Genomic DNA, 25,132 nt, shown 5'->3' with positions numbered 1-25,132 from the left:
ATATCCTGGTAGATTAAGCAAATTTTTAACTTAATGGACCAAAAAGATAATCTTTTAAACTATAATTTCTCCCCACTTTGAATATTGTGCTTCTATTTTTCTTGATCTAAACACTGATAACTTAAATATCTTAGAAAAACTACAAAATAAAGCAATGAGAACATTATTAAAATGTGACTGGTCAACTCCCAAAACAGAAATGTTGAAATTGCTTGGTTAGATTAGTGTAAAAAATAGAATAATTTTTAAATCACTCTGTTTCATTCACAATGTTACATCAACTGAAAATGATATCTTTAAACCGTTCTATTTAAAAGATAGTGAGATACATCAACATAATACTAGACAAGCCAGTTATTTTCATAAAAGTAGCCAATATAATAGAGCAGGGCAAAAGTCACTGTTCCTGTGTGGTTTAAAACTATACCAGGAAATAGCTTGTGGATTTGTTCAACTGGACTCTAAAAAATAAAAATAAAAAACTACTTCAAACATCAAAGAATAATAAATTTATTAAGTAAACATTTATTATGTAAAAGTTACTAAACTAGCATTAAGTTGCTAAATAATTAAATAAATTTTCTCGTTGAAAATCCTGGTATATCAAACAAAACAATTTCTTGTTTTGTTAGACAAGAATTTGGTAAAAAAGTGAAAGATGCCTTAGACAGAAGACTGGAGATTTCGAACTTTAGCGAATAAATTTAAGAAAAGTGCTTCCACTATAGAAAGAGTGAAGAGAAATTGTGGCTATAAATCTTATAAAAAGAAAAAAGTTCCTCGTGGTGAAGTAAGAAAATATTGCAATTCGTTGGTCTATAAAAAATTGTGTGCCAAAAAATCTTGTTTGATTATTGACAATGAAAATTATTGTGCTGCATATTTCTGATTTCTTCCAGGACACCAATATTATCCAGCAATTAAATGCAAAAAATTGAATTCCAATTTAAGTGTATTGGAATACAAAAATTCGCTAAAAAATTCTTAGCAAGCAATTTGTGAATGTGTTGAAAGAAGCTCTTGTTTTGTGACTACGGGAACAATGAACACCAAAATATACATAAAAGAATGCTACAAGAAACGTCTTTTGTCACTTTGAAAATTTTTTTGTTTTTTAATGCATGCACTTTGCGTAAAACGCAAAGTGCGTGCATTACAAAACTTAAAAAATTTTCAAAGTGAAGTTTAAGAATATTAATATATGTACTTTCAAAATATACCTAACATTCAATATTGAAATACAATAATTTAATAAATATCTTCTAAAATTTCTGCACAGATTTTTTCTGGTACATGTCTTATATAAAGATTGTTAAAATATTTCAAAACAAAATTTCAATCGTAATGATTTATAGTAATAGTTCATAATAATTGTTTACTTCTTAGAGTTACTACTAATAACTCAAGAGTTAATAAACATCAAATGCAAAGTGGTTTAAAATTTCATTGTAAAAATTTTAACGCTTTATTTGCAAAATAACATAGTAAACAAAACTCTGTCTTCTTTAGCAGCTGAACTTGAACCTCAGTCTCATGGTTTTTTCATCTTTTTTTTTCTCATTAAAATCTCTACATACAATAATATTAAATTTTTATGTATGTATGTATATTTGCATATCCTTGGGTCACATTTGCATCTTAAAGCCTGCTTCCATCTTGGATGGGGAAAACATCGAAACAAAACTCATCATTTTAACACAGAATTTTAACAATGAAAACACTAAACAAAATGTGTTAAAAATGCGTTTTGTTCAATGCTTTCCCCCATCCAAAATCGTTTCACATTTTGTTACGCAAATTTGACCTGTATGTAAGTATGCATATATGTGTATATTTGTTACACTGTTATACATGTTTTTTTAATAGAATATAACAATAGTCAATAAATATGCCTCGTCCTTCAAAAATAGAGAGAATATTTGTTAATCAAAAGTTACCTTGGAGTCCTTTTCCTCGACGACCTCTTCCATTTAGAATGGTTGAGTGGAAAACCAGAAAATACCCTAAAAGTTATCAAGTAAGAAAAGCAAAACCACCTTCTCAAGTTTTTAGAGTTGCACCTATAAAAGACTGGGGAATAGTTCGTAATGATTTAGTTGAAATTTGTTGTGGTGAAGATACTGGAAAACAAGGAAAAGTTAGAGCTGTTGCTCCTGAAAAAAATCTTTTGAAAGTTGTTGGTTTAAACTGCTCTCGTCAATTTCTTCCAGATATAGGAAATGGAAATCCTGGGTATGTATTGTCTGAGGAACCTTTGCATTTTTATGAAGTGAAATTAGTTAATCCGCATACTGGACGAGGAACTGACATTGTTCTGCGTTATGATGAATTAGGTGAAAAAGTTCGTGTCTGTAAGGAAACTGGACATGTGATTCCTACTCCTCCTTTTGAAAGAAGTGACTGGAAAGAAAGATCAGCTGTAAAAGAAGGAGATCTTGACACTCGTGCAGACGTTGTTCAGCAATATACTTATGTTCCTTCATTACTTTTTTTCCATGAAGAAATCATGAAGGAATTGAACATTTCTATGTCTGTAAAAAAAACAGAGTTTGAACGAAGGGACTTGATTATGAAAGAATTAGAAGAGGAAGCAATGCAAGAGAAATTACTTATTTCAGAATCAACTTCTGAAGTAAAAAAGTCTTTTTTAGAAAATATTAAGAGCAGATTTTTTTTCTGGCTTTAATTGCGAATCTTTTAATATTTTTTTTCTATAATTTTTATTTCATAAATGAGAATAAATGTAAAAAATTGTTAGATTTTTGCTGTTTCATTGTTCACATTATGATTATGTTTGTTTTATTACAATTTTATCTTTAAATAAAATTTTTTTATTTACATAAGAATAACTAATAACTATTTTATATCTGACTTTGTAAAATTATTTAAATAAACAAATGAGATTTTAATAGTAATATAATCTCAATCTTCAAGATAGTCACCAAATTATCACCAAATATAGTTTTGATCAACAGGGTTTTAAAATAATAGTCATATATTGTTATACTATATAATTATCATATAAGGCTTGGCAACCTGTGGAAACCGCAACCTGTTAACCGATTTTTTGTTCAGTTTTCTCTAAACCTTTTTTTCTCTTATACAAATACCGCAAATTTGGTCATAAGTTATACATTACTAAATAGATAAATAGTTTGCAGGTTTCTTGTTTTAACAAGTAATGTTGAAAGCGCAAATATTGTGAAAATATATGTAATTTTGAAAAGCACTTATATATTGCAAATTGTTTTATTTATTTCAATTTTTTTCTATCAATTATTAATAAATTAATATTTAGATTATATTTAGATTAGGGTGGTTCTAAAAACAACTTTTTTGAAAAAAATCTGCTCCCACCCTTTAAATGTGTTCTATATAATACAAAAACACTAGGTTTAAAATTTTGTTGAATAAAAAATATTTTTAGAGGTCCCCCAAAACCCTTTAATATTTAACGGGTCCCTAATATTTAAAAAAAAAAGTTTCTCGAAAATAGGTCAACCTGGTACTCAAATGAAGCGAAATTATATAAAAATTTCAAAAATAACATTCATTTTGAAATTATATAGTTATTTTAAGTTTTACTACGTAAAAATCTTGTTTTTTAGCAAAAAATGAAATAAGTGAATTTTTCATGATAATTGTGATAAATAAGTTTAAACTTCAAATTTATTTTTCATAATTAAATAATAAATTCATAATGAACAAAAAAGATATTGTTACTGTACATTGCTAAAAACTAATGTTTGATAATTAATGAAAAAACTTAAAGTTTTTATTTCAGATAAAATTAGGGTGACCATTGTCCCAGTTTTTACATAGGAGAGCGCAGCGCCAAAATTAGTTTAGCGCTTTGCTTTCCTATGTTAAAACCAGGACAATGGTCACCCTAGCTTAAGCATGAAATATTTTTTTTTAGTTTTACAGATCTTATTCCAGTATATCAATTTTTTAGGTAACATTTGATTTATACAGCAATAATAAAAATTCGCTTTTACAATAAAAATACTGGTGTAAAATTGGTTATCCGGTTTAAGAATTTAAAAAACCAAAAACCGGTTTTTTGAAATTTTCTGAATTTTGCCAAGCCCTATTATTGTACTATTTTTTATAATATTGTCATTTTTACAACATAATTTATGTTTGTACCTGATTTAATTGAATTAAAATAAGATTTTTTATTCTATATTAAAACTTTTTGAAATCTTTTTTTGTTTATAGACATTGTAAATAGGTTTTAAAAAATGTCTGCAGTAGCTCAAAAATAATTATTATAAGTAAAGTCTAAAATATTCCGAGGTAAAAAGAATTATTCCAACGTAAAAAGAAATATTTCGAGGTAAATTGATAATGTCTGTAGTAGCTCAAGATTTATCTAGAATTTGTTTGGGTTTGATATCTGAAAAACAAACAGAAAGAAAGGTAAAAGTTGATATTATCTATCTATCTATCTATCTATCTATATATATATATATATATATATATATATATATATATATATATATATATATATATATATATATATATATATATATATATATATAAAGTTAAGTGGAGAAAAGCTCCTCTTAAATGAATATAGCGAATTATGCAAGCTGCTCATCTAAACTGCTTTTTATGAGAGTTTTTTTGTTTTTGCACAAGCTATCTGTATTTGTATATGTTATTCATTAAAAGAATTGCTTATTAAATAGAAAAAAATTGGTTTTATACTTATTACAAGCATATGTTTGTAACTTGAATGTTTCAAGATTATATACATAACAAGTGTCATTTATTGCGCTGTGACAAAATTCTTTAGATAAGCGCTATCTATAGGTTTTCACACTAGCTATTCATTTATTTATTAACAACATTTGATAAAAAATTTGTTAACAACATTACTTATTAGTTAGAAGATTACTTAATTGTTAACAATATTACTTAATTGTTAACAATATTACTTAATTGTTAACATTACTTATTTATTAACAGCATTACTTATTTGTTAACGACATTACTTATTTGTTAACAACATTACTTAATTTTTAACAACATTACTTATTTGTTAACAACATTACTTATTTGTTAACAACATTACTTAATTGTTAACAACATTACTTAATTGTTAACAACATTACTTAATTGTTAACAACATTACTTAATTGTTAACAACATTACTTAATTGTTAACAACATTACTTGATAAAAAATTTGACCAAGAGCTATAAAAGTTTTTACTGCTTATAAAAAGTGTTTTATATTTTCTAATTGTAATAGAATGTAGGCATTTTAAGAATTATTACAACATTCAAAAATTCCACAATAAAAGTGAATAATATATTAATATATAAAATATATAAATCATTACTTAAAATAACAGTTATTATGCAATAATTTAGAATGTAATAATTTTGTTTTTTATTAGTTAAATAATTTTATATTTTATCAAATAATTTAGAGTGTAATAATTTTATATTTATCAGTTAGTTCAATCTAATCAAAAACATTTGCATAGACACTCTTTTTTAACTTTTTTTTTGCATTAACAGTGCCTTTTAATAAGCATTGCAGTTTATTATGCAATTAATTTTTTTTTATAAAAATGACTTTGTGTTTTTCATTTCAGTTATAATGATAATTATATTTTTGAGAGAAAAAAGTATACTTTTGCAAGAGCCATAAATTCCTCCCATAAACTGCTTTAGGGGAGTGTGGGCGAGAGCAATATATATAAATATTTTTGTTAATGTAAATTTTGTATAAAAGTTTATATAAAGATAGTTAGCATAACTTCAAAACTATCATTATTATTAAAAGGTATTTGAAAGTATTTTAATTATCTTTTAACAATAAATATTTTAAAAGTATATATAGGCAGTTAAGACATGTATCAGCTTTTTTTTTTCAAAATAGGATAATTCTATATGAAATCATCCAAAAAAAAAACATTTTTGACACCCTTACGTCTCAGAACTCGTTCATTTTTACCTAACTTGCAGTCCATATTAAAAATATAATAACTGCAAAAATTTTAGTTAAAAATACACGTTTTCCAGAGATATCGTCAGTTGAAATAATGCTGACTCGTCATTTTAATGATTATCTGAAGCGACTACCAAGCAACTTTGACATATAGTATCTTCATAATGGCTTGGGGAAATTTCCTAAAATTTTGTACCCCAATAGATTTTTACTCAAGGAATCTAAAAATAGCACCTTCAAGACTCGAATGTCTCAGGAAATGCCTTGTTTATCCAATTTTGTTTAAAATTATTGACTTGTAAATTCATGATTTTTGGATGTAAAATGAAGACTGTGGCCCAAAATCCTGAGTAAAAAGTTTAATTGTATATCATCATTTTATCTTAGGTCTACTGAAAAAAATTAGATTCATCAATTGTCTCTCTAATACAATTTTTAAACACAAATTTTAAATACAAAATTTGTGTTTAAAAATTGTGTCTTTTTAGAAAAATTTAAATTTTGTAACAAAAGCAATTGAAATGTTTTTTAAAACATTTGTTTGAATATAACATCAAATAGTGTTATTTATTGACTAGTTTAGGACATTTATAGTCATGGGCTAAGGGAGGGCCAGGGGGCTTCTGACCAACTCTGCCCCCCCTCCCTAATCTCCCTGGATTTTATTTAATTTTTTTTCTTCAATACATGAAATGAATTAATAATAAATAATTAGTAAAATTCAATTTAAAAACATAATCTTTTTTAGTTTAAGTTTGAGAAACAATTAATTTTCATTTTTTCAAATCAATAAATACTTACCTCTTATTTCAAAGTAAGCACTCAAAACTGAGATCTTTTCACGATTTTAAAAATCATAAATTTTAAAACCAAAGATATTGAAATGTTTTTTTACCATAAAGATATTGGTTGTTTTTTTCATTTTAACAACCAATATCTTAATGGTATTATTTAGTAGTTTAAGACTAATATAGTCATTGATATAATAAGGTGGACAGTGGGATTTATTTAAACCTGCTTCCTTCCCAGCCTTCCATCCAAAGATTTGAAAAATTCTACAAATTCTAAATGCAAAATAGGTAAATAAAATGACAACAAAATTATTTTAAATGTTTTTAATTTTTTTTTTTGTAACCAACTGCTTATTTTCTCCAAATCTAGAGAGATATGTTGTACATACAACCTGATATTGTTGTGGGTGTAGAAATTAGGTATATAACTTCAGAATTAAGCACCCAACACTCATCATTTCTCATTGGCCAAAAAGAAGTTTTTACCTGGTCCATGTGGATGTATGAATCTGACTTTTATATCAAGCTCACTTACATCTTCAGCAATCCCTACCCACCAAAATCATAAAAACATGCAATATAATTTTTTTAATGTTTAATGAAATCTCTTTATTATGTTTGATTTTTGGAATGATATGAAATATTTCAATACATGTATCAATACTTGTTTTTTTATAACTTAAAGTGTTTGAAGCAATTGGAATAAAATGATCGGAAAAATATTTCACACTTGATACATCAGGTAGATTTTCTTTGATATATCTAGTTATATCTTCCTGAGTCTTGTAAATAAATCCTGTGTCATGATCTTCTGAAAGGTAACAAAAAGATTTATGTTTGAGAACTTTTTTCTCTATAAAATAAAGTACAATTGTAAAGAATGAGCATTGACTTTTGCTCCAGTGATAACTTTGAACTTCATCCTGAATAACATATTGATAATTTTCAGCAAAATCTCCTAAAATTAAGCATTTGTTTGGTTAAGATTTTATTTACAGTTTTTTAAGTATCTATTTTGTGTTTTAGCAATATATGAATGAGTGGTAAGGTTGTCAATGCTATCACATAATAAATCACTAAATTCATCTAGTGGCAATGATTGTAATAGTAGTGCTGTACGATTGGTACTCTGCCATTGCTTGAATGCTACATCTTCTTCGAGCTCATGGTCCATAAAAATTTTTTTAATGCTTCAATACTAGGACATTTTGGTTACATTGATTCTGCATTTTCAAGAGAACAAACAATCAATGCCATGAAATCTTTATTACTTTTATTTCACCCAATGGCATCAATGAGAAATTTTGTATTTTGGCATCATTTTTGAAAATTCATCACTTTGATAATAGTTAATCACTAAGTTAATATACTTAGACACTTTAAAGTAGCTTGATATCTTTGTGTCCATGAATTTTTTTATTTTATTTCATACATTAAAATGTCTAGATCATGGTTATTGTTAATGTTGTGGTTTGAAATGGGGCTTTTTATTTCTGTTGTTAAAGAAGTTTCTTTAATGTTACATGCTAATGAGACCATTTTTCAACTCTGTCAACAGTGTTCTCAAACTTTTGTTTTGATGCAGGCAATTTGCTGTATTTGAAAGACTGGTTTCACTGGTGAAATTCCAAGCAATTCTATAGTGTTATCTAACTTTTTTTTTCACTTTTTGATTCCTATTCCTCCTGTGAATTTAAAACTTCATCAGTTTTTACTGCTTTTTTGTAACTTTTACTGCAGAATTTCCGACTTGGGGTTACATAAACATTATTTTGTTGCAAAAATTTTGCCAATTCTAGGGAAATCTTTATATTACCTAAGAAATAAATTTAGTTTAAAGTTTTTAAAATAAATAAAATTATAAAATTTTTTATAAACAATAAATTATTATTTTTTTTAATTTCCGACTTGGGGTTACATAAACATTATTTTGTTGCAAAAATTTTGCCAATTCTAGGGAAATCTTTATATTACCTAAGAAATAAATTTAGTTTAAAGTTTTTAAAATAACTAAAATTATAAAGTTTTTTATAAACAATAAATTATTATTTTTTTTAATTTCCATATCAATTCTGTTTTTGATAAATAAGAGGTAAGCATTCACTGATTGGAATCGAAATAATGAAAATAAATTATTTCTCAAATTTAAACCTAAAAAAAAAGTATGTTTTTAAATTGAATTTTAATAACTATTTATTATTAATTCAAAAATCCAGAGAGATCGGGGGGAGGAGGGGGGGGGCAGAGTTAGTCAGAGGCCCCCTGACCCTTTCTAGGCCCATGACTATAAATGTCCTAAACTAGTCAATAAATAGCACTATTTGATGTTTTATTCAAATAAATGTTTTAAAAACATTTCAATTGCTTTCGTTACAAAATTCAAATTTTTCTAAGGCGAATTTTTAAACACAAATTTTGATCAAGTATTAGAGAGACAATTGATGAATCTAATTTTTTTCAGTAGACCTAAGATAAAATAATGATATACAATTAAACTTTTTACTCAGGATTTTGGGCCACAGTCTTCATTTTACATCCAAAAATCATGAATTTACAAGTCAATAATTTTAAAACAAATTGGATAAACAAGGCATTTCCTGAGACAATCGAGTCTTGAGGGTGCTATTTTTAGACTCCTCGAGTAAAAATCTATTAGGGTACAAAATTTTAGGGAATTTCCCCAAGCCATTATGAAGATACTTTATGTCAAAGTTGCTTTATAGTCGCTTCAGATAATCATTAAAATCCTGAGTCAGCATTATTTCAACTGATGATATCTCTGACTTGCAGCTCAAAACATTTATCATTAGGAAATAACTTAAAAATATCAGAATATTAAAAGTTAATAATAAATTTCAAGGAAGATAAATTGCTTTAATTTAAATTTAATATTCCTTGATTCTTTTTAAATCAGCTATATTTTGATTATTTTAGCAAAGTGCAAACAAGTTAGAGGTTTTTTTAAAAGAAAAAGAAACAATTTTACTACTGGATGATACTAGCACACGTAAAACACGTACTGATATTACTTGGGATTTGCTTGTCCAAAGAGTTGCAAAGTATAATTTAATTGAAATCGAAAATATAAAAGCATCAGTTCAACTAGATGCAACAAAAAGAAAGCATAAGGTTTTTAAATATGATTTAATAGCATATAGTAAATTTTAATATATGTTTTAGTATAACTTTTTTATGTCAAAAAATGTCTTGGTTAACATAAGGTTAACATTAAATTTTTTTCAATTTATTCATTAGAGTTGTGTTATTTTAACTTTTTAATTATTTAATAGTTTTGTATAATTGAAATAACTGGTTAATGTATTGTTATAAAGAATTTTTATTAGTTTATGTATTGTGTTATAAAATTTTTGTTTATATATTTTAGGAAGTTGCTGACCTTTACCAATATGCAATTCAAGTTGCTGAAGGCCGTATGATAATAAATTTTATATAAAAATGACTTGTTTTTAACGTTTTCATTTTTTATTTATTTGCTAGTGAAAAAAAGTAAGGGTGGAATGCAAGAAGCGAGCTTGAGTCAAGTTCGACTTAAACTTTACATTGTAACCAATAGCGACAGTATTTTTTGAGGGGAAAACTCATACTCTGCTGCTCTTGGTTACAATGTAAAGTTCAAGCCAAACTTGACTCAAGTTTGCTTCTTGCATTCCACCCTAAATATATCAGTAATGTGTTAAAATTAAAAAACTCTTATTTCATTTTAAGTATATTTTTACAAAAACTACATTAGCTTTTAATATTACTTGAAATCCAGAATGGGAGCATCTAGATGTCTGACTTCTTTCTTTTTATAGGTACAAATAACTATTTATTACATTACTAAATTAGATTTGTAAATGCATACTAATAAATTTTCATTATATAAAGATTTTTAAGTTTATAAAAATACGATACTTTATATGAAGTCTAATTATGATATCTATATGATGATATCTATATGATGATATCTATTTGATACGAAATACTAAAAAACTCTTCCTATGTTATGTGAAAATATATAGGGCCATTGATCTTAAAAAAATATATATATATATTTAAAAACTTTCGTTCTAAAATATATTTGTAAATGTTACTTTTTAAGGGTAAATTGCAAAAAGTAAAGTACTTGGTTTCAATTTTTTTCTTACATTAAAATTAATAAGTTTTTTTTTATTTTAACATATTAAAAATTTTTTAATATATAAAAAAAATTATTTTAAAATTATTTATTTAAAAGGTTTAATCAAGTAAAAAACATTTGTTATAAGGAAAGATATACATATTTTTAAAGAGAACTTTTTTTTGAGTCTAAAATTGACCATAATTTATTTCTTACAGAGACAGAGTTCAATTGAATTAACAATTGTCCTAAGTTGACTCATTTTTAATTTTAAAAACTTGTATTAAGGTTTCTTATATTTATTTATTTTTTAAATCTATTAGGAGATCTGCATATTAAGGCAAACCATGTGTTTAATCATGTGACAAATGTATTACAGAAGGTTGACCAAAGCAGCCCTTTTGTTACTGTATACAGTAATATACTAATAAAAACTTTCTTGACAAATCGGAAACATTTTTCAGAGTTGACTGCTAAGATGTGGCAAGGTAAAGTTCATTCATGTGTTCTATTTTTATATTGATGGATAAGTTTATTTAATAAAATAATATACAAGATTTAAAAATCAGTTTTCTATTTAGTATGGTTCATGACCTGTAACAACTATCTGACCCTTTATATCCTCTACTCTGTCCTTTATTTTTTTTTTGAAATTGTTGAACATGAAATTGTTATAACACATTTTTAATTATGCTATTTAAAATAGCAGAAAAAAAGCATCATATAGTGTTGTTTGTATAAGGTAAAAGTTCTTGCATTCCATTCAATGATTCTGATAACATGATGCTTTCTATAATAATGACATCATTTAATAATGACATCATTTAATTAAATATTGAAATGCTTTTTATAATAGTGATATTATTTATGTTTTAACAAAATAGCGGAATAATGGCATGTAAGCTATCAAATATTTTAAATGCATTTAGAAATTTTAATGATTTATTGCAAGTTGATAATGGAATACCCCCAAGCAACCTCCCTTGTTCAATATGCTCAAGTGTTGCAACAATTACTTATGATATCACCAAATATTTCTTACATTCCAAATGATTTTCTTTTGTCTTTCTTTGAAATGGTTTTCAAAAATATAAAGTAAGTAAAAATATGTATAATCAATAATATAATATAATATTGTATACTAAAATAATAATGTAATAAAAGTATATCTTTTAATGATGAAAACCAAAAGTTAATTATTTTAAGGTATTTATAACAATTTAATGTCAGCTCCATCATGATAATTTTAAATAAATTGGATTAAATTTTTTTGCAGACCGGATAGAAATCTTTCCTTTCTGGAAATAGTTCTTCGTTCTTTTAATTTATTTTGTCAAAGAAGCATGTTAGATATTAGGAGAAGAGTTTGTATGATAAGTGAAAAACTTTTCACTGTGTTTATACAAATGTGGAAGTATCAGGCTCCGAATATAAAGGTATATATTTATGCTGAAATGTTATCTCAAAATAATAATTTTAAATGATTAAAATGATTTAAAATAATTTAGATTCAACTGGTTGCATTTTTTAATAAACTTCTACTCATGCAAAAATATTTTCCCAGTAAGAGGAGTTGCTGGCAGGTACTTACAACAACTGATATATTGTTTTTTAGAATAAAGGTTTTTATGATGTTAGATAATTTTGATTTGGTTATACAATTGCAATATATATATATATATATATATATATATATATATATATATATATATATATATATATATATATATATATACATATATGTATATATATACATATATGTATATATATATACATATATGTATATATATACATATATGTATATATATTCATATATGTGTATATATACATATATGTATATATATATACATAAATGTATATGTACATATATGTATATATATATATACATATATGTATATATATATACACATATGTATATGTATATATATATATATATATATATATATATATATATATATATATATATATACACATATATGTATATATATATATATCGTTTTTTAAAAAACCTAAAAATTAAAAAATACAACTTGATAAACTTGAATGTTTTTCATTATTTTTTAATAAAAATAAAAACATTCTGAATTCTTTTTGAACATCTTCACTTCCAACAAGGCTACAGGCAACCACTTTTAGAGTTGGAAGTTACTGGAGGAGAAAAGATAAAGTTTATAAAGCAAGATAACGATCAACAGACAACTTTAAAGATCGCAAATTATATGAACCAGGAAAACAAGATAAAGGGAGTGAATTCCAAAGAACTAATGCTCGAGTAAAAAAACAAGATAAATGAGAATTTTTGGAGCACTTAGGAACAGTCACAGTTAAAAGGATGAGACTTTATTGAATGATGAGTAACACAAGAAAGAATTTTAGTAGATGGCACAAGAGACACTAGCTCTTTAGAACCACGTTCATTAAAGTACTTATAAAAAAGAGAAAGTGAAGCAACATTACAACAATGTGACAATGATTAAAGGTTGGCTGCCCAAGTAGGTCCAACTATGTTTGGAATGTGTTTTTGCACCTTGTCTAAAAGAGAAAGGACATCATTCGAAGATCCGATCCAGGTATGGCAACAATATTCCATAAAAAGACTGGTTTGAGATTTATAGAGTTAATAATAAAATGCGGTGAGAAAGTGGCAAGCATGATAAAGAGATGCAACCTTATTAGATGCTAATTTTGCAATGGTTTTGATATATTGTTTCCAAGAAAGATTGGAAGTAATGTTAAGAGCAAAAGACTTAACCTCACCACATCAATCTAATGCACGCTAAAACCTATCAGTTATTACTGTTAACAAATCAGCAGTAAAACAAGAAAATCGAAATCCATATTGATTATTAAAAAGTAAAGTATTAGATTCAGGATGACAGATTAAGTGTTTGTTAATTAAAGACTCAAAAATCTTGCTTTTGATAGGAAGAAGACTAATAAGAAAGTAGTTAAACAGTTCCTGACAACATAACAGCTATGTTTTCCGGACCACAAGCTGTAGAAGAGTCTAAGTAGGAAATCACTTTAGATACAGAAGCTGAAGTGATATTAATGTCTTGCAATGGATCAACTTGTTTGTTGGCTGTATTAGGTAGGATGTGATTAAAGGAATCAAGGGATAAGATTGATAAAACATTCTTAGCAAGCAATTCAGTTTGCCTTTAAGTTAGGTAACAAAATCAGAGCCATAAAGAGGAGAAATAGAAGGAAGTCAAAGGAAGAATAGCAGATTTGCCCTTATAAACACTATTAAAAATTCTTTAGTAGACTTGGAAGCCTAATTTTTGAGACAAAATAAAAGATTTTCTTGACCTGAGAATAGCTTTGACATTAGACAAAACTATTTTACAATGGTTTCTAGTAAAAAGTGAACAGACATCTGTTTTCTATATGGAAGTAATGATTACAATTGAAAATTGCAGCAACACAATCAGAGGAAAACCATAGACAAGAATGCATCATAACAAGCATATTTTCAGCAAAAAGACAAAAGATTTCTATCCAAAAGACATTACGAAAAAAATTATCGAAAGTGTCACAGTCAGCTTTAAGGTAGTTGTAATAGGTATAATGATAGTGGAATTTTAATAATGAAAAATAATGAGATAATAGTTTTAGAGAGATCAAACCGTGATCAGTAGCACCTAAGGGTAAAATTGGAGAAACTGAGCATTGACTAGGATCAGAAACAAGACATAAGTCAAGAAGAGAAAGTAAATGGTTCGGATAGTCTGGAAAGTGAGTTAGAAAGTTGAGTATTTGTGTTGGAGATTGAGAAAAGCAAAAGTTGTGAGTCTAAACACCTGCAGATTCACTGACACAAGAGCCAAGTCATTCAGTGTGATTAGCATTAATGTCACCAACAGCAATGACATTGGCTAAAGGATAAATTTCAAAAGCTTTTTTAATTTAATCAGCAATAACATTGAAAAGAGTGCAGTCTTGAGATAAAGGAGAACAATATAGAACAAAAAGAAAGATGATAGAGTGAAGTGGTGCTAAATGAAAGCTCATGAGAGAATAGTCTGTGGATTCAAACCTACTTTCCTGACAAATTGGTGAATTCTTACGAATATAAATGCCCAAGTCAAGCATGTGACCATTGGAGTTTTTATGAATTAAAGGAAGATAACCTTCAACACTAAGATCACAAGATGAGGCAGCTGAAATCAAATTAATCTCACAATGAACAAATAGGTCTCGTGAACTTTGCAAGAGATAAAACTCAACAGAAGAAAAGTTTCTTTGAAGAAGTGAAGAATATCAATGAATGAAATATTTAGAGAATTCATTTATGGAGATGGTTTATTGTGTTTAACAGTTTTTGATTCTTTAGCCATTTTTTAAACTGGTTAAAGAACTTGACTCAAAGCACAAATGATACTCAGTACACAGTCTAACAGTCCATGCAATTACTTCATTACTATTAATAATTACCATGAAACTGAGTTTTAGATCTGTACCTTCATTAGGAGATAATAGAATGAGTTGCCTTGTCACAAAACAGAAACACAAGCAAAACCTACGCATTGAGACAAGAAGATCCAGTATTCAACATCCTAAACTGGAAATAATGTATTATAAATACATCTGCGGCAGCCTAATAGATGAAGAAGGGTTGTGAGGCTGGTCAACAGATAGAACTTGTTTACCCCTTAAATCTTTGCCTAGAGGGCCTTCTACAAGACAGTAGCCAGATGCATTTAACGTCTGCCTAAGATGAGTATTTTAATTGAGACCATTTCTAGTCTTTACTCAACCAAGAGCCCCAAGGTAGGGTGTGTGTTAAGTCAGAGTTTTAATTTCCTAGCCTTTGCCTAAAAAAGCGTATCCTACAAGGTAGTAGAATATGAATCAGGTTTTACTGTCCTTATTTCTTATATAGAATACTGTTGTCACAACAGTATTCTAAACAGGGATGAATTTGTAATAAGAAATTTGTAGACTTGTTTGAATAGTATTTGTAGATAAGAAAAAGAGATGCAACCTTGCAGTTATGGGAGAGTGGCTCTAGCTTGGAAAATAAAGCAGGTCCAACTATGTTTACAATGCATTTTTGGATCTTGTCTAGAAAAGAAAGAGCATCATTGCAAGAACCAACCCAAATAGATACAATAGTATTCCATACAGGGATGAATAAAAGATTTTTAGAGTTAGAGAATCGAATCAAGAGTAAGATAATAATGAGTATGATAAATAGAAGATAAAAAAATAAATAAAGAGAGGCAATTGTTGTTTCAAGTAAATAACTGAGTTTTGTTGGAGTTAAAATTTACAAACCACTGCAAGTCTCAAGTTGTTATAGAAGAAAGATCAGGTTCAAGATCAGCTGTCATGATTTGATAATCATAAAAATATTCCCATATACACCATTTGAAGCAAGCTTATGAAGAAGACCAGAATGCCAAACTTTATCAAAAGCTATAGTTATGTCAAGAGCAATAGCCTTTTCCTCGCTGCCCCCATCTAAAGCATAAAAGAATCTTTCAGTGTGAGCAGTTAGCAACTCTGTTGTAGAACGAGAAGGTCGAAAGCTATATTCGTTGTCAAAAAGTAAATTATGACACTCAAGATGGGATGTTAAAAATTTGTTGATTAAAGACTCAAAGAACTTGCTAATAATAGAGAGAAGACTTATCATATGATAGTTAGAGGGGTCAGAATGTTCACTAGAGTTTTTAAACATTGAAACCGCAGATGCCATTTTCGAGCAGGTTGGAAAACAAGATTTAGTCAAGACTTATTAAATTTTTTAGAGATAATTGAAGAATGTTCTAGAGTATACTTTTGAAAGACAATGAGGGTGATGTTTTCAAGATCACAAGCTAAAAAATAGTTTAATTGAGAAATTTAGCAACAAAAGCCAGAGTGATTTGGATGTCTAACAATCGGTTCACCTGTTTAACTGGAATGACAGAAAGAGTATGGAATGACAGAAAGAGTATCAAATTAGTTCTTTACAAATAGTTTTGCCTTATCGTTGGAAGAGGTAATAAGACCTAATGGATATTCAGCTTTTGAGATGCTCTAAGGTGTATTTTATTTTTGAGGCTTAATTATGTATATTCCATATTTGAGCCATCATTATGTGTATTCTATATTTGAGACATCATTATGTATATTCTACATTTGAGAAATCAATGATATTTTATATTTGAAACCTAATGTATGTTCTGTATTTTAGGCATATTGTATATTCTTTATTTGAGAAATCATAATTCTTAAAATAAATTCGTTATATGAGAAATAAGATTTTCTGGTGTAATCAAAATACAAATTTTTGCAGTTTTTAAAAAATGGTGTTTTAAAGATAACTTGATTTTTAAAAAAATTAATAAGAGTTATTTTAAAGTCTAAACATTTTTATTATATATAGTTTAACACATCTAATATTAATAAGGGTTTTAGTCTGATGCATGCTTTTGTCTAATATATGTCCTAAACAAAAAGTCTAATTATATGTTTTAAACAAATATATGTTTTTGTCACTTATTTCATTTTAATTCATGTTTTTTTTGAATATACGTTTCTATCTAATTTTTTTTTCAGTCTAACTTATAAATAAAAAATTTTTTTCTAAAAGGAATGTTTGAAAGAGTTGTTTGGCTTAGTTTACCAAGAGTTTTTTTATTTAAGTGGAAGAATCTCTATACACAGGTTTGATTTAGTTTTTTATATTATTGATGTTCCACAATTTTTTATACTTATTACCTCTTTTCAATCACAAAACCTTCCACACAACTTAAATCCTTCACAAAACCTTCCACACAACTTAAATCCTTCACAAAACCTTCCACACAACTTAAATCCTTCACAAAACCTTCCACACAACTAAAAGTTAAAACTTAAAAAGACAAGAAGCGATCTTTGTAATAAGTGTTTCATGTTAAGTAGTGCAATATGCAAATTTCTCTTTTCAAGTAATATCTTAAAAATAATAAAAAAATGAATATATATATATATATATAGCTCTCGGAATTAGGAAAAATCAGGTCGGCATTTAAAACGAAGGTTTTACCATAAAACATAGAAGCAAGGTCGGCTAACTGCTGACTTCTAATACTTTTAGCACGGCAGTTAGGTTGGCATAGTCGAATGCTAACCCTAGTTCTGAGGGCTATATATATATATATATATATATATATATATATATATATATATATATATATATATATATATATATATATATATATATATATATATATATATACATATATATATATATATATATATATATATATGTATGTATATATATATATATATATATATGTAACAATGAATTACAAAGAAGTAACAAGAAACACTTTTTAAGTAACTTTAACTATTAGTCTGGTAGTCTCTAATTTGTCTGTTATTTAGAATTTTAGGAGTTTATAAAATATTTGGTGCATTAACTTCTGTGTTTTAGAATTTACTAATATACAGATATTTTTAAAATTACACTTTAAATCTGTGGTTTAAATCTAAAAAGATAGTGGTTGCTAAAACAATAAAAATGTTTAAAAGTTCAATAAAACAATTTTTTAAAAATTATATCTCGTGGTTTAACTTTTGCTAATAGACCAACCCCACTAAGATCATAAAAAACAACAGTTTAAACTTTTTTCAAAAATTCTTTTCCAGGTTTCTCAACAAAGGTTTATTTGATGACTATCTATGTTAACACAGAAATTAAGTTTATTTTTGAATAAATAAATATCAAATTAAATATGCAACCTTGTGGCTATGATAGAATGCTTTTAAAAATATTTTTTATTTAACAAGCATTGTCTGGGTGAAATTTAGCCCTCGGAATTAGGGTTTAACTGCTGACCTCAAGGTCAGTGATTTTTTGTTTTATGATGTTGACCTTTAACAGTTTGAAGTTGGCAATTTATTGTTGATTTCATTTTTTCTAATTCCGAGGATCGTATATGTACATACAGTGTATGCATTTTGTTGTTATATATATATAGATATATATGTGTATATATATATATATATATATATATATATATATATATATATATATATGTATAGATATATGTATATACATATATCTATATATATATATATATATATATATATATATATATATATATATATATATATATATATATATATATATATATATATATATATATATATATATATATATATATATATATATATATATATATATGAATATATATATATATATAAATATATATATATATAAATATATATATATATATATATATATATATATATAATATATATATATATATATATATGAATATATATATATATATATATATATATATATATATATATATATATATATATATATATATATATATATATAATATGTGATGTGTGTGTCATTTAAAAAACTGTTTGCAAAAAAAAAAAAAACTTAATGACAATACAAACAATTTTTTTCAATCAAGTTTGTTAGTTGCTAGCATGGCTTCTTAAATATGATCGAGTATATTTACTATTTCTTTATATATGACATAGAGTTTTATTTATCATTTGTTAATTTTGATTTACAATTATTTTGCGTAGTTATTTAGAACTTTTGTTATTAAGGATGTTTTTTTTTCTCTTTTTGAATGTAATTGATGGTAAAAAAAAATATATATATATATATAGAGCAATTCCACGACCGTCTCACAAAAAATGATAAAATTAAACCAACCCAATATAGATAATACTATATATCAGTAGAAAGCTCTACTTCTTCTCTTTCAGAAAATATATAGCTTACTATGGTATGCCGCTATTATAAAAAATAATATGGGCTGAAACAGAAGGTAAAAGTAGGTGTGACAATTTTATAGCAACATTTAAAACAAAATTTAAAACTGCTAAACTGAGACCACAATTTAGTTTTTATCAACTTTAAGGACCCAGATTATTGAGTGGCCTACTTTCTTTTACATTTTCTACAAAAACTACAAATTATAGGTATGTTTTGCAAAGGCAACATTTGGAGGATGAATGCTCAGTTATCCTTGAGGCTCTCTTTTGAGATACATAGAGCCTCTCTAAGGGATAACTGTAACTCCATTGAGCCTTAGATGTAATATATGCATCTCCATAACTAATGTGTTGCCTTTTTTTTAATCTTTCAAGGGTTTAACATGCCTCTTACTTATGCTGAGCGTCAAAAGAAATATCGTGAAAAGCAGTTAGAAAAGTTTGGCGAAAAAGTAGTTAAAGAAAAAGAATCAAAATAAAGAAAAGAAAGAAGACTCGCTAATTTGGAGGCTGAACAAGAAAAAGAAAGGCAGCGAAAGAGAAAGAGCAGACAAAAAAGAGCAGAATCAAAATCTGTAGCTGTTACATCACCCCCTTACAAATCTGCAAGCACTCTTGGAAAAGCTGTTAAGAGAGCCGAGTCAGCACTACCAAAATCACCCAGAAAGAGGGCTAAAGTTGTACAAAAACTTTTAACAAAAATGAATAAAATCCCAAGCCCAGAAAAAATACTTAGTAAAAATGCATTAGATGCTTTAACTGTAAAATTGGTTCTTGATTTTTATCAGCGTGATGATATATCCCGTCAAGCACCCGGTAAAAGAGACACCATTGTGGTGCATAAGCTTCATTAACATTCATATACAAAGCGTCATTTGTATATGAATGTTAATGAAGCTTATGCTGTTTTTAAAAGTGATTATCCTAAAGAATCAGTCGGAAAATCAAAGTTTGCTTGTTTACGCCCACCACTTGTGCTTTTGTCTAGTTCAATGTCAAGAAACGTTTGTTGTTGTCAACAGCATCAAAATATAATTCTTATCCTTGAAGCCTTACACAAGTTTGATTTGAATTTTCCATTGTGTTCACATGAATTTCCTCTTAGCATTGTATGTGATAGTGAAAAAGACATTTGTTATAATAATATGTGTACAACATGTAAAGATGCTGCAAAGTTTCATAATCTATTTGCCTTGAATGAAATTGACAAGAATAAATGCATTACATGGTACCAATGGGAAAAAGTTGCAGAAGGTAATGGAAAGGAATATATTTAAAAAATTGAAAAAAAGGGAAGAGTTGATGATCTTTACAGCACCTTTTCAAAATCTTTACCTTCATTTCTTTGGCATTATTTTATTAAATAGAAATAATCAAAGACATATCGTGATCATAAGATCCAACTTCAAAGTAATCCAGACACAGCCGTTCTTCAAGTGGATTTTGCTGAAAATTGTTCAACTTTGTGGCAAGATGAAGTGCAGTCAGCACATTGGCACAAGAAGCAAGTTACTGTTTTTACTGCTGTATTTTGGTACCAAAATTCATGCTCATCAGCTGTCATAGTTTCAGATGATTTAAGCCATTCAAAAGAATCTATTCTTTTATTTGTTCATAATTTATTATCTAAGCATATTAAATCTAGTGTTAAAATACTACAGGTTTGGACAGACGGGCCAAGTAATCAATTTAAAAATTGTTTTATTGCATCAGCAATACCCTGGTTGGAAGAACAGCATGATTTAAAATTATTCTGGAACTTTTTTGCTGCTTCACATGGGAAAGGACCAGTAGATGCTATAGGTGGGACCGTTAAAAGAATAGCAACGCAAAAAATAATCCAGAGAAAATTTATAATAACTGATGCCATAACTTTTCATGAAGCTGTTAAAAATGAGACTAATTTCAATGTCTATTTTGTTTCTATGGAAGATGTTATAAATACAATAAAAAAATTTAAAATTGATGAGCTATTTACAAAAGCACCAGCAAAACCAGGAATATTTTCAGCGCACCTAATTCAAAACAATAATGGGAAAATTGAAATGCGACCCTATTCAAGTGCGAAGTATTTAGTGAAACAACTTACCTCTTCAGACGAAATCCCCGAAAAACTTTAAAACGTTGTACATATGACAGCAATATAATATAGACGCGATTTGACACTGATATAGTATGGGCGTGTTCTGAAGATTACTATGTAAGAACCATTTTTATGAAGATGTAATTATATATTTGTCTAATCCTTCTCTACTTAGTTTTAAATTCATAAAAAAAAACAGCCCATTTACCTGGTTTATAATTATCCAAATGTGTCTGGTCACGCAGTGACGTCACGCTGTGACGTTTACCACAAGTTAATTAAAGGTGCACCTGTTTGAAATTTAATTAAATAAATGTTATTTAGCTATAAAACTTGTAAGAGTAATGTCTAAACTTTTTGTTTAATGCCAAGTTAATAATTCAGTTCATCTATATTAGCTGAATTGTGATGTTGATCTAAAAACTAAAAAACAATGAGAAAATTTTGGTCACGCTGTGACGTTTTACATTTTCTCGCATGAACAAGAGACTAATATATCCACCCTAACTTTTTTTCTTGTTTCTTGTAGCACTTATTATGAGCTAACAAAATAGCAAAAAAAAAATTTTTTATATCTATTTAATAATAAAATATTGAAGGCTAAAGACAAAAAAAAAGACGGTTGTCACGCTGTGACGGTCGTGGAATTGATCTATATATATATTTATAAATATATATTTTTTTGTTTTTGGTTTTGTTTATACAACATTTGACATTTACATTAATATTTACATTGATTCATAAAAGTTTTTATCTTAAATATTATAATGGCACTATTGTTTAAAATAAAATCATTATCATTTAGCAGTATAACAATTTGTGAAGAAAAAGAGATGGTACAGTTTGCAGCATCAGTCTTTTCACAGGTGATTAAAATAAGTGCATCAGTTTCATTATTTTTAAAACGACAAAATAAAAAATAAAATTTGTATTTATTAGATAAATATAAATGATTTTATTGGATATTAATAAATTATTCATGTTAATCGTTGTCATTAGATGCTTGTTCTTACAGTCGACAATCAAAATGTATCAGTTACTTATTCAGTCACAAGCACAGGTGTTGCTCGTAAAAAAAGCAAAATTTCTTTTGAATCACCATTAGATATGCTATTTCAAGGCTTGCAAAAAGTTCCAGACTCTGACTCTTCAGTTGTATGGTAACATTTTTTTTATTTGATATATCAAATATTTTCAAATTATAATATTGTTTGATTTACATTGAGTTTTGGTAGTTCACAGTGTCTTTTGTGTCTTTTTTTCAAGACATCAAACTTTATTGGCTGTTGCATATTATGCAACAGCCAATAAAGTTAGATGTCTTGGAAAGTAATATCAAAATCTGAAAAAACTATTTTGCTAAAATTAAATTTTAGCAAAATAGTTTTTTCAGATATTGATATTATACAGTATTGTTATTATTATAATATATTTAGAAAACAACATGTTTTTTGCATTGTTTATATTGTCGTGTATTTCTATTTTTGTTTATACTGTCGTGTAATTTTGTGCATCGTTTATATTGACATGTTCATATGTGTATTGTTTATCATGTTGTGCTTCTTTTTTTTATGTGTGTGTGGTGTTGTTGTTAATTATTTTTATTATTAATATGTTTTACATTTGCTGCTATTATTCAAGTTATTTCATATTTTTTGTCTCATCATAATATTTAAATATATCTTTTTATTTTCTATCATCCTTCTGATCATTAAATGTTTGTTATCTCATTTATTCATTATCTCTCATGTCAGCTTATTCACTTTTTCCTTTTTTGTTATTAGTCTGGCTTTTTTTAAATAGTTATTGTTCTTTTTATCATTATTATGTTTTGGTCACTATCTATATTATTACTTTTTGTTGTTTGTTTGTTCTTTGCTTTGTTTGTTTATTTTATTAAGGTGTCACTCCAATGACTAGTTTTTAACTACATGAGTGACAGCGAACCTAATTTTGTAAAACTATAAATAAATCCGTAATTTTTTTCAATTTTATGGTTAAATAAATGGATTCAAATATGTATATATATATATATATATATATATATATATATATATATATATATATATATATATATATATATATATATATATATATATATATATATATATATATATATATTGACTCTAAAAAAATTGGTTTTTTTCAGTCATTTTATTAAAGTATGTATTAATAAATATAATCAGATGATATATATATATATATATATATATATATATATATATATATATATATATATATATATATATATATATATATAATATATTTTGACTCTAAAAAATTGTTTTTTTTCAGTTATTTTATTAAAGTATCAATTAATAAACTCAACTTACTTTACCAAGAAATTTTATAAAAAAATCTTTTAACAAAATTTCTTGGTAAAGCAGTTTATAAGATCCAATTTATGATCTAATTAATTATACAGGTTGCAAATGCTGGATGAGCTTTTTAAATCACACATGTCGATTATGTTGAAAAATTGCATATCCAACGAGTTTCTTTCAATTTTGCACCAAAACTTACTTCGTTGTAAAAAGTATACTTAATTCTTTTTTTATGTAGCAAATGTTTTCAAAATTAATATTTTTAATTTTTGAAAAACTTGCTTTTAAAGTATTTCAAAAATAGTATACAATAGACTATTTTTTATGAAAAGGAAACTATCTTTATATTTTTTCAATAACTTTTCTAAAAAGTCTTTATTTTGTTATTAGAAAAGAAATTTTGAAATGGTTATTAAAACCTCTTCTAACCATTTTGTATGCTCGACCACCTGATATTTTTGTTGAAAGTGCAAATCAATTGATCCTTTCTATATCAAAGACATGTTTAAAAGTTTTTAGTTCAGATCCAAGTTTATTAGAGGCTATTGATGTTATGGCTTTTTTGTGGAAGGTAAGTTCATTCATTTTTGCAAACATTTAAAAAGTAGCATCATTTGTGATTTAAAAAAAATTTTAATCTTTTTTTTTTACAGAATAAATTAGTTGGCTGTAGTTCAGATATCTTCAAGTTATTTTCTCTAAATGTTGCAATACCTAAAAGGTTTCTTGTTTGCTTTCTTGTTTTAAAAATATTTTAATAATGACAAATAAATATTATAATAACAATAAAAAGTTAATATCATTGAAATTATTATTTTAATAAATTTTAAAAACTATTTTATCAAGTTATCAATGTTTTATTTATTTAGATATTAAAAATAATTTTTTTTCAACAATCACAATCTTTCTTTCCATTTTTAACTTGACCTATCAAGTTTTTAAACTATTAACATTATGTGAACATATTTTTTTAAAAGTTTATTTTAGAAACCATAGAATCTAATAATTTTTAGAATCTCTAAAAGGAATATCTAAAAATATCTTAAAACATTTTAAAAATATATTAGTTCCTAACATATTTATAAATACATATATAAATATAAATATGAATTAAGTTCCATATTTTGTAA

General features: G+C 26.3%; 2 protein-coding genes across 4 annotated transcripts in view; both read left to right on the top strand.

Annotated features, from left to right (window-relative positions):
- The first annotated feature begins 1,851 nt into the window (after window positions 1–1,851).
- On the top strand, window positions 1,852–2,757 carry LOC100214552 (large ribosomal subunit protein uL24m). The gene has a single exon (XM_065813280.1). It carries the CDS (start codon window positions 1,889–1,891, stop codon window positions 2,684–2,686), a length of 798 nt encoding a protein of 265 aa, XP_065669352.1. The 5' UTR covers window positions 1,852–1,888; the 3' UTR covers window positions 2,687–2,757.
- A 1,447-nt stretch (window positions 2,758–4,204) lies between these two features.
- The window catches only part of LOC100201385 (serine-protein kinase ATM), a 131,654-nt gene continuing 110,726 nt past the window's right edge, over window positions 4,205–25,132 (top strand). For 2 of the 3 annotated variants that reach the window (XM_065813277.1, XM_065813275.1), the window contains exons 1-13: window positions 4,205–4,422; window positions 9,689–9,883; window positions 10,140–10,185; window positions 11,198–11,362; window positions 11,804–11,969; window positions 12,151–12,310; window positions 12,383–12,457; window positions 17,458–17,531; window positions 22,484–22,544; window positions 22,678–22,838; window positions 24,104–24,214; window positions 24,393–24,573; window positions 24,656–24,723. In XM_065813277.1, coding sequence (XP_065669349.1) covers window positions 4,351–4,422; window positions 9,689–9,883; window positions 10,140–10,185; window positions 11,198–11,362; window positions 11,804–11,969; window positions 12,151–12,310; window positions 12,383–12,457; window positions 17,458–17,531; window positions 22,484–22,544; window positions 22,678–22,838; window positions 24,104–24,214; window positions 24,393–24,573; window positions 24,656–24,723 — 1,535 coding nt within the window. In that variant the 5' untranslated portion in view covers window positions 4,205–4,350. The remainder of the gene's footprint in view (window positions 4,423–9,688; window positions 9,884–10,139; window positions 10,186–11,197; window positions 11,363–11,803; window positions 11,970–12,150; window positions 12,311–12,382; window positions 12,458–17,457; window positions 17,532–22,483; window positions 22,545–22,677; window positions 22,839–24,103; window positions 24,215–24,392; window positions 24,574–24,655; window positions 24,724–25,132) is intronic. The other variant, XM_065813276.1, reaches the window with a different exon arrangement.

The sequence above is a fragment of the Hydra vulgaris genome, chromosome 12, assembly GCF_038396675.1.
Source record: "Hydra vulgaris chromosome 12, alternate assembly HydraT2T_AEP".
NCBI classification, from domain to species: domain Eukaryota; kingdom Metazoa; phylum Cnidaria; class Hydrozoa; order Anthoathecata; family Hydridae; genus Hydra; species Hydra vulgaris.
This window is presented reverse-complemented; position numbering and strand designations above follow the sequence as displayed.

What these genes read in the sequence shown, in the direction of transcription:
- LOC100214552 (XM_065813280.1), top strand. Translation starts at nt 1,889, where the DNA reads ATGCCTCGTCCTTCAAAAATAGAGAGAATATTTGTTAATCAAAAGTTA.